The 12,826-nt window shown below is 46.0% G+C and overlaps 1 protein-coding gene across 5 annotated transcripts in view; it reads right to left on the reverse strand.

The window, feature by feature from the left end:
• Positions 1-2,319: 2,319 nt before the first annotated feature.
• The window catches only part of DPP8 (dipeptidyl peptidase 8), a 31,851-nt gene continuing 21,344 nt past the window's right edge, over positions 2,320-12,826 (reverse strand). For 4 of the 5 annotated variants that reach the window (XM_068143501.1, XM_068143500.1, XM_068143502.1 and 1 more), the window contains 5 exons: positions 12,305-12,451; positions 11,364-11,516; positions 9,172-9,314; positions 8,010-8,121; positions 2,320-6,894 (listed from right to left, as the gene is read on the reverse strand). In XM_068143501.1, the coding sequence (XP_067999602.1) occupies positions 6,772-6,894; positions 8,010-8,121; positions 9,172-9,314; positions 11,364-11,516; positions 12,305-12,451 (678 nt within the window). In that variant the 3' untranslated portion in view covers positions 2,320-6,771. Of the gene's footprint in view, positions 6,895-8,009; positions 8,122-9,171; positions 9,315-11,363; positions 11,517-12,304; positions 12,452-12,826 lie in introns of those variants that run through there. The other variant, XM_068143503.1, reaches the window with a different exon arrangement.

The following is a 12,826-nucleotide window of genomic DNA, read 5'->3' on the forward strand; positions in this document are numbered from 1 at the left end:
TGTCTCTGATGATTGTGGAAAGGGTGGCTGCAGCTCTCCCTGCTTTTCCCACCCTAAACTGCAGGACATTGTGTGGGCACCTGGAAGAGGACAGAAATGCTTTGCCATAATAAAGTCCTCCAGACACAACAGCATGTGGAGGAACTTCCCTCCCTCTTCTCTGGTGACCAAGACAGCTATGCAACAAGCTCAAAGACAGTGCCAGCAGGTCCCACCACCAGCCACAACCCAAAAGCCCACAGCTAATTGCTGGTGTGATACTTGTGTCCTGTCTTGCATTGCACAAGGGCTGATGCAGGGTCCTGGAGAACTTTGGACTCATTACGGTAGGACCTACACAAACTCTGGAGGAGCCAATGCAACACATCAAAACGTGGCTGGTTATCAGCATATTGCTGAAAGCCACCCACAGAGGGTGAGTGTTTCCCTGTGGATGAAAATCAGGAATGAGTAACCATATAAATTGTAAAAGCCCTGACTGCCCACCCAACCCTTTTGGGTCATCACAAAGCAGAACCAGGGTGCTGCCAAGCCCATACTGCTCACAAAAACACACACGAGGCTAAGCATGAAGTGACTGCATGAAGAGACTTCTCTAGGCAGAGCCTGTTCTCAGGTCTCTGTGTGCTTCTGACCTGGGGCCAGGGCCACCTCCTGCCCTGTGAGCTTGGCTCACCTTAGCCTGAAGCTGTGGCTGTGCCATAGTTGGTGCAACAGCTCCAGCTGGTGGCTGCCAAGGGCTGCTGACAGCATTCACAGGTGGAAAACATTCAGGAGAGGGAACATAGAGTTACACCGAACAAACGCCTGATCTGCCTGTTTGTATCCATTTACCCAGTTACAAGGGACAGGGAAAATGACAAATGCTTTTCTTAAAGGGGTGTGGTTAGTAGGTTGAGAGAGGTTCTCCTTCCCTCTACTCTGCCCTGGTGAGATCACCTCTGGAATGTTGTGTCCAGTTCTGGACCCCTCAGTTCAAGAAGGGCCTCAGGAAACTGCTTGAGAGTCTGGTGCAGAGCCACAATGATGCTGAAGGCAGTGGAACATCTCCTTGATGAGGAAAGGCTGATGGAGCTAGAGCTCTTTAGCTTGGAGTAGACTGAGGGGTGACCTCATTCATGTTTATAAATATGTGATGGACAAGTGTCAGGAGGACAGAGACAGGCTTTTCTCAGTGATGTCCAATGATAGGGCAAGGGGCAATGAATAGAATAGAATAAACCAGGTTGGAAGAGACCTTCAAGATCATCGCGTCCAACCTATCACCCAACACCACCTAATCAACTAACCCATGCAACCAAGCACCCTGTCAAGTCTCCTCCTGAACACCTCCAGTGACGGCGACTCCACCACCTCCCCGGGCAGTCCATTCCAATGGGCAATCACTCTCTCTGTGTAAAACTTCCTCCTGACCTCCAGCCTGAACTTCCCCTGGCGCAGCCTGAGACTGTGTCCTCTTGTTCTGGTGCTGGTTGTCTGGGAGAAGAGACCAACCTCTGCCTGTTTACAACCCCCCTTCAGGTAGTTGTAGAGAGCAATAAGGTCACCCCTGAGTCTCCTCCTCTCCAGGCTAAGGAGCCCCAGCTCCCTCAGTCTCTCCTCACAGGGCTGTGTTCCAAGCCCCTCACTAACTTCGTTGCCCTTCTCTGGACTCGTTCCAGCAAGTCAACCTCCTTCCTAAACTGAGGGGCCCAGAACTGGACACAGTACTCGAGGTGTGGCCTAACCAGTGCAGTGTACAGGGGCAGAATGACCTCCCTGCCCCTGCTGGCCACACTGTTTTTAATGCAGGCCAGGATGCCATTGGCCCTCCTGGCCACCTGGGCACACTGCAGGCTCATGTTCATCCTACCATCAAGCAGCACCCCCAGGTCCCTGTCTGCCTGGCTGCTCTCCAGCCACTCTGACCCCAGCCTATAGCACTGCAAGCTGGATGCAAGCTGGAGCAGAGAAGGTTCCAAATGAACACAAGGAAAAACTTTTCACTGTGAGGGTGACAGAGCAGTGGAACAGGCTTGCCCAGAGAGGTGGTGGACTCTCCTTCTCTGGAGACATTCAAATTCCACGGGGATGCATCCCCATGTGACCTACTCTAGGTGATCCTGCTCTGGCAAGGGGGGTTGGATTAGATGACCCTTTGAGGTTCCTTCCAGCCCCTAACATTCTGTGGTTCTGCAAACACCCACCATCTACAGAAACAGGCACATTTTCCATCGCTGCTGCTTTCCACTGCACAAGGGATTTAATTACACACAAACTCTACTAAATCAAGAAGAGAGACAGCTGAAAATAGGAGGGGGAGGGAACCATTTAATTCAATTTATTTAGCAGCATCTTTATTGCAACAAAGGTTTTGTAATAAAACGCAGCAAAACTAATGTCTCCACTTTACATGATTAAAAGCCATGTAGCTAGAAAGGTGGTGGGGGGAGGGAGACCAATAAACCCACTGGAGTGAGACATGCAATTTTGTTAACGCAAACAGCAGGCACTTCATGTTCTAAAATTAAACACCTGAACTTCCACTGTGCAGAACACCCAAGTAAAAACTGCACAAAGATCTCTCTCACCCTTCCGAAGGAGCTGCCCGCAGAACCGAGCGGCGCGCACAGAGTCTTCACTGAACAGGCAAATCAAGGCAGTGTCCTCATCTGGCTGATTCAGTTAGCTCTGTTATTGCCTTGAGAGAAGCTGAGCATCACGCCAGCAGCCAAGCAGACTGTCTTACACAGACACACACACCAGAAACACAACCCACCTTTCCTGGTATCCTCTCCCTAGAGGTGCTCAAGGCCTTCAGCAATGGGGTCAGGTGGAAGGTATCCCTGCCACTGGAAGAGGGGTTGGAAGTAGCTGATCTCTAAGGTCTCTTCCAACCCAAACCATTCTATGAATCTATGATTCCTGGTAGGGAACATGGGCTGAGACCCCACTAGGCAGGGAGTTTATGAATTCTCCATGATTCACCACCCAGGTTCAGACACAATGATGCTCCAGGGTTACAGCATTACTACACCATCCTGCTTAGAAAGTGTTTCCACAGTCTGTTCCCAAATGCCAATAGCAAGGAAAGCATTTTCTGTTCTAATATAATGCAGTTAGTTGATTCTCAAAGCTTTACTTGCTGCTCTGAACTCATTATTTCACCAAGTAGTTCTGGGTAGATACTAATTCCACCTTGTTCTGAATAAAGAAATAACTAAAACCAAAAGCAGGGTAGGGAGTGCAAGTTCCATGTGGAGGGTGAAACCTGACAGCTTTGAGTCTTGCACCCAGAAAGAATTACTGGAAGCTATGCTGAAACAGGGCAAAAGAACATGCTTCCACCAGAAACAAGCACAATCAATCCCAGCCACTGCAAACTGCTGGCATCAACACTCAACAACTCATTGCTCAGATCCTCACATTCCATATGTATTTTTAAAAAGACATTAAAACATTCATCTCCAAAACACCTGTGCAACTAATATCCAGCAAGAAATGAAGGCTCCCTCCTGCTCAAGAGCAGGCATCCTGCTGGACACAAAGCAGACCTCTGAAGGCAGAAGATCCTCCAAAGGGGCATACTGACAGCTGTTTTGGGAGCCACAGGGATGGTTCCTCCTCATGTGTTTTTGCTCCACACCCTCCCTTGCACCTGCTCCCCCAGGATGTTACTAGTTCTGCTTAAAACTCACATTAGCCTAGACACTTTTAACATGCAGGAAGCGTCAAGGTATAATCCCAAATATCAGATGGGCTGGAAACCTCTTCTTGAGTGACAGTACCATCTCCCGGACTACAAGGCACAACCCTCATCCTGGAGCAGGCAACTCCAGCTGCACAGAGCAGGGCAAAGCCACCACTCTCCATGCCAGCTCTGTCCCACTGCTGGACCAATGCTTCACCACACGAGGTGTGGCGACTATTGCTAGCCTGAAAATACTGATGCAACGGTCCTCAGCACTGACACCTTCCTACCTCAGCAGTCTGAACTGCAACAGGCTTTGTGCTGCTTCTCTTGTCACTGGGAATTTAGTCGTCGGCTGCATAGAGCTGGGTCAGACCTCATGTAAGGCATCTCTCACACCTTCACCTACTCGCAGGAGTCTTTTGCAAGAGCTACAAATCTCTGATGATAAATCCTCCCAGCATTTCTGCATGATAAGAGAGAATGGGGTCTTAAAGTGCTTAACTACTGTAAAAAGAAGAACAAAAAGGTAGGAAAGAAGGACATACACACTGTATGTGGCAAAACAGAGTACTTACAGTACGCTGGACCTCGATAGCTTTTCAATGTATATTTAAAACAACGGAAGGATGCAGTATTTAAAAGTTGTATGTCAGCACTTTTAACCACAGCCTGTGCTAAAGGAAAACCTTGCCTGGTTTACTTGCATAACATTTAGCTCCTCAGTTCCTCAGAAAGCACTGTTTGATGAAGGCCATTTTTGTTGTTGCTTGGTTTTTTTTTTCCCTTAAAGAAAAGGATCGATTTCCTCTTAAAAATCATACACATTTACATCCAAGGGTAATCACCTCTAGAAAAAGAACCAAAACACCCCAGAAAGCAAGTTAATTTAATACTGAACAAAATATAAACAACTTTGGAAAAGGTGATGTTCTCCAGGTGTGATTCTATACATATATGTATATATGAACAGATATAGATATATGTATATATAATACAGCATAAACACAGAGGGAACGACGGAATTCTGCAGGGACTGCTCAGACCCATCCCTGCACACTGCTCTGTGGTTCTACTTTAAATGCCTCAACACAGGTATCCATCCCTCAGTTCTGGCCACAGGGATAGATCCCTAAGGTACATCCCCAGGGATACTCCATTACTTCAAGTCACAAATCACCACCAAGAGAAGACTTCACTGGAGCTGAGCTCCTCCCCTGCCAGGCCCTTCCCAAAGTAAAACTGTAAGCCTGTTGCTAACCTGCTAATGGCTATTTTAATTCATCCACCTACACTCACTACAAACTGGGAAAAAAAAAAAAGCAGCCCAAACAAACATCCCCACCTGGAGGGAAATGTGCATTTTTGCAGTCTGTTTGCTCTGGCTGTCTTGTGCAACCCAAAAAGCAGATCCCGTTCTCACCCGCTGATTTTACAACCGTGTAACTGCACCAGCTCCAAAGCTTTGGTGCCTGCGCCCAGCAGCCTGAGCCGAAAAACGATGCGGTTTGATACAAAACAGCCAGACTCTGTTAAATCCCAGAGTTTTGGGATCAAGCTGAACAGTACAAAAGCAAGGAAAATACAAGGTTACAACATGTGGAGCACTAAGAGCGTAAACACTGAGAGTGATTCCAGATTTTTCAGAAGATGAAAAGAAAATCATGCTCTGCTTCTGCGTCTCTCTAGCACCAAAACAGAAAGAAAAGGAAGTTCTTAGGTTTCTAAGAAAACCATTAAAACTTATAGAAGTCTCAGAGGCAAGCCCCAAGGGGAGAATTTCCTGGATTAAAGGGAATCATTTTGCTATGGATTTCTATCCTAAACAACCTGTTGCAAGTTAAAACTGACTTCACACACTTAGGCTTTTTAGCCAAGCCTGCTACTTAGTTAAAACCTCACTAGCAAAAACACAACTGGGATTGTATATCCTTGAGGCTTAGCAGGGTTACCTTAAGCTATACAGGAGGGGGGGGTGTGTGTGTCTCAAATACAGCCATCATAATCATGCTACACAGCAGTGCTAGAAAGGACCCAGGGATGGAGGACTGAACAGAGTATGAGCCTGGGAAATTGTCCCTCAAATGAAGCAGGAAATTCAATGAAACAGTTCGTATTGCCTCCCATGTAGTGTTTGTAAGGTCTCTCTTCACCAAATCCTCTGCAGACCTTTGAATTATTGAGTACTGCATTTTAAAGTTGTAACAGGATGCATACACCTATATCATGCTGCTGTGATGGTAAGAAGACAGTCCTGCAAAAACAGCTCCAGAGTGAACAGCAGGGGAAAATGTCAGCAAGAAATGGGCTGCACTTGTAAGCTTGTTTTAAAATTTACAGAGATTCAGCTCTTTGACTTAAGTTAGTTTGCATCTCAGAGTAAGATTGTTATGCCTGTATCACAGTAAAATATCATTTCACTGAAATCAAGTACAATCAGGATAGGATCTCAAGCTGCTGAAAGAAAAAAAAGGGCATGATTTATCCTGGAGAGAAAAGAATTCACTGAAAAGAACCTGGCATCAACCAGACTGAATTAAAAATTTCAATTCATTAAGAAGCAGCTGAAAAGTCTTTCTTCTTAAAAAAAACAATTAACAGCTAGATAGGTGATGTGTCTAACTTGTGACCAGCTTCTAAGGAGTGAGACACATCCCTCTTCGTGAAGCATAAAAGCTATATGATAGCATTTAAAATGGTGTAACCCTTCAGGTAAACTCTTGCTGTGTAGTGAGTAAATCATCCAGTATTATGTAGTAAAAGATCAAGGAACACACTGTAAAAAAGACATCAGTTATGCCATGATGCTTTTAAAAAGTGAAGACCTGGTGCTGTAGAAGTAGATTATTTTCAGTTTCAGCTCCTCCCCCAAGAGAGCACCCATGGTACTGCATGATACCACAGACATTTGATTTTATTTACATCTTAAGCTTTAGAGTTATTAGGTCACCGTGCTTGAATTTCCTGTATGGCACCAAATTTACTTTTAAAAAGTGTCTCTGTGTGTGTGAGTGTGTGTGTGTACGTGTGGCAGGCACCAAAATTCATACATCTCCTCGCTGGGTAGAGCAGCCAGTGGAGCAGAGTTCTGCAGAGGTCAGTTACATTGCCTTCAGGGCAGCAATACGAGAGCCCAGATTCTCTTGCAGGTAATAGAGCAGATGGAGTTCATAGTGCTCTCCTGACTCAGGTACCCTTATACTGTGTCGCTCCTGAGGGTAGATCTAAAAGACAAAACAACATCGTGAGTATGCCACAAGAGTTGTGGGCATCAACACTTAAATCGGTCCCCAGAGCCTTATTCGAAGTGTCCATCTCATCCCCTTACACTTGAGCTCACACCCCACCATCCAACACAGCCTGAACCCAGACAATCCACTGCATCCTCTCCTCCTGCTAGTGCTGTGCCAGAGCTGAACAGAGGAAGGTCCTCTTTAGGAGCCATCACGTATATCCGTGTGCTCCCAGCTCAGCAGCATGTGGTGGGATACCTGGATTACATCTGCACAGTACCAGCAAGGTTTAATGAAATGCTTAACCCTGCCCACACTGCACAGACACTGCTGTACTGCCTCCACACTGCACATCTCCTTGGGAGCAGCCTGAACTGCTCTTAATGGCTCACCTGGCTAACAGGTTTTTTTGTCACTTGAGGGCTGCAGCCCCTCTGCTGTGAAGAGAGGCTGAAAGTGTTGGGCTGGTTCAGCCAGCAGGAGAGAAGGCTCCAGCAGACCTTATTGAGGCCTTCCAGTACTTAAAGGGACTGATCAGAAAGCTGGGGACAGACTGTTTAGCAAGGCCTATTGTGACAGCACAAGGGGTGATGGATTTAAACTAAAACAGGGGGGAAAGACTAAATAGAAGGAAAAAGTGCTTTACACTGAGGATGTGAAACTCTGGCCCAGGTTGCCCAGAGAGGTGGTGGATGCCACATCCCTGGAACCATTCCAGGTCAGGTTGTTTGGGTTCTGAACAACCTGCTCTAGTTGCAGATGTACCTGCTGACTGCAGGGGGTTTTGACTAGATGACCTTTAAAGGTCCCTTTCAATCCAAAGCAGTCTGGGATTCTATACAATCTTCCTTTAAAAAAAAAAATAAAAAAGTTGGAATCATGAAATGGTTTAGGTCAGAAGGGACCTTAAAGATCATCTAGTTCTGACCCCACCACCATGGACAGCTTCCACTACACCGGGCTGTTCAAGGCTCTGGTCCAGTGGACCAGGCTCAAATACTACAGCTTTATCCTAGAATCCCAAGCCTAGCACAGCCATGTTGGAAGCTCTGAGTTTGGACCCCTCAGACAGACACATATCCTTTATGGCCTGGGTCAGGCCTCACCTGCAAGTCGTATGGTTTCCCAGCTCTCACTAAAAAGCTGAGCAAGATGCTAGTGTGTGCAAAGTGAACATTCTCATCCAAGAATCCATGCAGCAGCAGCAAACGGTTTGGTCTGTGAAAAGCAAGAGGCAAACAGTTCTAGACAGCATCCCAGCACCTCCCATCCATGTCATACTTTTTATACTTTCCTTCAAAAGCTTTCAGCAGAAGAAAATATTTGCATTGAAACCAGCAGTTTCACTATGGTTAATTGCTCTGCATGGAGGCGTCTCCCAGACCTGTTATTTCCGCCTCTAGGAGTTCTTCCTGCATATGCACATCATGGTCAGACCTTTCATCCATCCATCCATCCATCCATCTATCTATCTATCTATTTTTATTCTCAGAACTATTTCTCAGCTTGGATGACACAACAGCTTAACTCTTGCTCAGAATCACTGCTGATTTTCAGCTCAAGACAACCCACGGTCTTGGCCAGCTCTGCACCAATGCTAGTACAGCCTCAGATAGAGCACACAGAACACAACCTGATGAACTAAGTACTGTCTAGCCTAACATGGGTCTAAAGTGCTAATCATATCACTGAAGATATATTTGTCATTTCTTTAGACATAAAAGTTATCTTTAATTACAGTTAGGAGAGTCTTTAATTACAGTTAAGATAAACTAGAGGATACAGTCTCAAGCTGCACCAAGGGAAGTTCAGGCTTGAGGTGAGGAGAAAAGTTCTTCACAGAAAGAGTTATTGGCCATTGGAATGTGCTGCCCAGGGAGGTGGTGGAGTCACCGTCCCTGGAGGTGTTCAAGAGGGGACTGGATGTGGCACTTGAAGCCATGGCTTAGTAGTCATTAGGTGTTGGGTGACAGGTTGGACCTGATGATCTATGACGTCTTTTCAACCTGGTTGATTCTATGATTCTACTTTATGTTTACTACATCTACTAACTTGCAGGATGGTCTGCAATTATGCAAATGATCATTCAAGGCCAGGAAGTTTATTACTGTTGGGTTTTGGTCTTTATTTTTAAAAGCATTATTATTTAATACTAGCATTTGTGAGGCCAGGATTCAATTGCTAAGAATATGGAGATAAAAATGCATCCATGGGGCTTGAATTTTCCTGGTAGGAAAAGTAGAAAGCAAGAGCCATCACCAAACTTACTCAGAAGGAAACTTCTCAGCTTGCATGGCCACTGAACCTAGGTAATAGCCCTGCTCATTGTGATCTGGGTGGCCCATGTAGCGCTCTGTGTACCCAGTGTCGTAGAAAATCCACAGCGTGACGGGGGCTCCAGCGATGGCCACCTGCAAGTTCAACAGGACTCTCAGCATCAGCAGGAGAATGAAAACACATCCCCCCTCATCTGGGAATGTCCCTCCCTCCCACAGCATTACCCCAGTATGACTCTAGTTCCCCTGAACATGCTGGTAAGTGTACAATCCCCACCCTGCAGTGGAAAAGCAAAGCAAAGCAATCCTCACTCTCCCTCCCGCAGTTCATGGATATCAGCACAGCTCACCTCCAAAACAGGGTAGACTCTACAGACATATCAGAAGCAGCACTAAACATGTCACCTGCAAGGCTGGCCAAGAGGTGGGTTTTGTCCAAAATGCAGAGTGCTCTGCATTCAGCTTGCAAACCTTTTGTTCATTTGAACTCCTAACAGAAACTGGAGTAAACAGCTCCCTGGGAGTCAGCAAACTACCTTGCATAGCTACTGTCAGCTTGCACAAAAAAAGACCAATGAGTAAACAACCAACCAACCAACCAGCACCAGAAACCCTCTTGCAACTCAGGTATTTTTGAAAGTAAGAAATCATCCTTAAAGACTTGAGACAGTACTAGACCTCCTAGGAATTTCAGGCTGGACTTAGACAAAGCAAGAGCAGCCACAAAAACCAGAACATATCCCAAAAGCAATATCCAGCTTTGCCAGATCTCTGCCTTGGAGACTTCCCCAACAGTGGCCTGGCCCTTTACTGTAGTAATCTAAAGTCATATAATCACAAAACCTCTTGTCAGTTCCTCTCCCCATCCCCAGGCTGCCCTCCTGGCTGCTTCACAACACAATGCTATGAAGCAGCATTGGCAATTTGATCTGGGAATAGACCAGTAAACAAAGAAACTATTCTCTTGGGGCAGGAAAGAAGGGTGGAGGAAGACAAGGTGGTATCATTTTTCAGCAGGATCATTTCCCTTAGCTGGCTCACAGCACAAAGTGCTGGGCTGACACAAAGCCAGCAACAGCTGAGGCTATATAAGGTACATTTAGCATATTGCTGTAGCTATAGCAGCACAGTGAAGTTATTGCAAGCTCAACAGTCCAACAGCTTAGCTCTCTTAAGACAGTTCCAGAGAGGGAATGCCCTTCTGTTCTCAGCTGAATAGGGTGAAGAGTTATTTCTTCTCAGCCCAGTTCTTGAGAACATACTTGCAGATATTCCAGTAAAACTGGCCTGCCTGAACAGCTCCACACACCTCTTACATGCCCAGGCTTCTGGGATGGCAAATGTCTTCTGTCCAAAAGCACTCTACTTGTATTAATGCAGGAAGCCTCATGGGCAATGTCACACCAAGACTCTGCCAGGCTCCTTTGGGGCTAGGAAATTTTATACAGTGATGTTGCAGTCTCACCACACAGTTTGGGGTGGTTACACTCCAATAAGATCACCACAGTCTCCTTGAGGAGAAAAGCTGCAAATTTGTGTGGAGAGGAAGCAAAGCACAGCACTCAACTGCACCAAGGCACCTGCATCTGACTGGAGGCATCTCTGTCAGTATTAATTACTGGGGCTGTGCTGGTATCACTGCCTCTGAAAAGCTGCATCCCATAGCTGTATCAGTACAGACTCAATATAAAGTATCACTCCCACACACCTCTCAGAGCCCAACAGTGACAACAGGCTGACAGAGAAAGCATCTCATCCCTGTGCTTCACACAGAAACACAAGTGGAGAGAGCTGAGACAACCTCAGGTCACAAATAACTTTAAAGTGCTCTTGCAACACCCTCTGATTGCTGTTTTTTAAAGATACTGTGGCTTGTCAGCAGGCACTAGCCTTAAGAGTGAACAGATTTTCAGATCTGTTGTCTGCAAAGTATCAAATAATAATCAAAGCCTGGAAGTCTAATTAGAAGTACCATGGAAGAAATGTTTGCTAGAAAAGCAACCTCTCTGAAATCACCCAACTAGAAGAGCCTTGAATAAAACAGCCAGAGTGCTGTGTCCTCACTTGTCTAGAGCAAGTACAAAAGTTTTTGTGCTGTGGATACCCATGGGAGGTTACAGGATTAAGGGGAAAAAATAAAATGTGTCTGTGCCAGCAGAGTAAGTACTCAATGTCTGAACATACCCTGAAGATATCTGACCTCTGCATTAAAGCCATAAGAGACAGGTAGCCTCCATAGGACCAGCCATGAATGCCAACACGATCCAAATCAATGAAGTCATACTGTGATGCTAAATACTGCAGCCCTTCCACCTGGTCATCAATTTCTATTTGTCCCTGGGAAAGGAGATAAAAAGTTATTTTATTAGTTCCAGACAAAAGTCACATTCTCAGAACTTCCAAAGGGTGTTGCCTCAGTGTGTGCAGCGCTCAGCCATACAACTGCACTCCACTGTACCAGGCATGTTACAGAATGATGGTCCCTTTTCCCTGAAAGGCCATAGAATCTTGGAATTCTTTAGGTTGGAAGGGATATTTAAGATCATTGACTCAAATATATGTTAGCCCATCTCTTAGCTACCCTTTTCATTGTTTCTCCTTGCTTGGGGACCTGTAAGACTTTCCAGTGTTTTCCCGTTACAAAAGCAGGGCTGCATTCCAGCTCAGTGGGCAAATAGCCATCCCAGCATACAGAGAGCTACACTGCAAAGCCAGCAGAGCCTGCATGTATACGTGGTCAAACACATTCACCTTCTGCAGCCTGACACAGGAGCTGTCCTGAACATTAACCTGAACCCAGAATGAAACTATCCTGCTCTGTGTGAGCAGCAAAAAATGTCCACTGGCAGTCAGAGACTCCCTTATGAAGCACCTTGTGTTATGTGGGCCAAGCTGGAGATAGTTCACAACCTCAAACCCTGGCATTATCTTTTCCACGTTGAGCATCTTTCCTCCCTCAGATCCACAATGCTCAACTATAAGCAGTTCCTCTCCTCAAACCTAGACAGCATCACACAGACAACACTGAGCATCTGTGTCACATGAGTGCTTCAGCTTAGATAACACCGGGACTCAAACCCATCTTTGGCTGAAAAAGAAGAGCCCAGACTCAGAGCTCCACTTACCATTTTGTATTTAAAGGCTCCTTCAAACTTCAGCCCTCGGTGGCAGGACCCTCTGTTGTCAATGACAACGACCACGTAGCCTAAAGAGGCCAAAGTGTTCAAACGGAAATACTTGATTCCTTTGAAGCGGTTGTTCACCAGCTGCACCTGGGAGAAGAGCAAGGACACAACCACAGATGGAATATGGTCCAGAGGTCACCTCAGATGTTATTTACATTTATCTTCCTTTAAAGGTTTTAGACATGTTTAGAATGTAAAGTTGCTAAGATGTCTCCTCGCTGCCACAGGAATCCCTCTCTGCTTGTGGTCTGCTATGAAATGAACTCTCCCCCTCCAGTAATAAGCCATTCTGGGTCACAGGTATGAAGAGCTGAACTGAGGTCCACTGCAGCACCAACAGGCAAAGAGCAAGAGGGGCAGTAAGTGACTGCACAACTCAACCCCAAGGCTGCAGCTCTGTCTCCACTCTGTTCTTTCCCAGGAGCAAATTTGTCCCTTCAACACTTGCTCTAGCTGCCTTGG

This window comes from Melanerpes formicivorus, unplaced genomic scaffold, assembly GCF_026170545.1.
Source record: "Melanerpes formicivorus ecotype bairdi unplaced genomic scaffold, bMelFor1.0.p_v2 SCAF_10, whole genome shotgun sequence".
NCBI classification, from domain to species: Eukaryota; Metazoa; Chordata; class Aves; order Piciformes; family Picidae; genus Melanerpes; species Melanerpes formicivorus.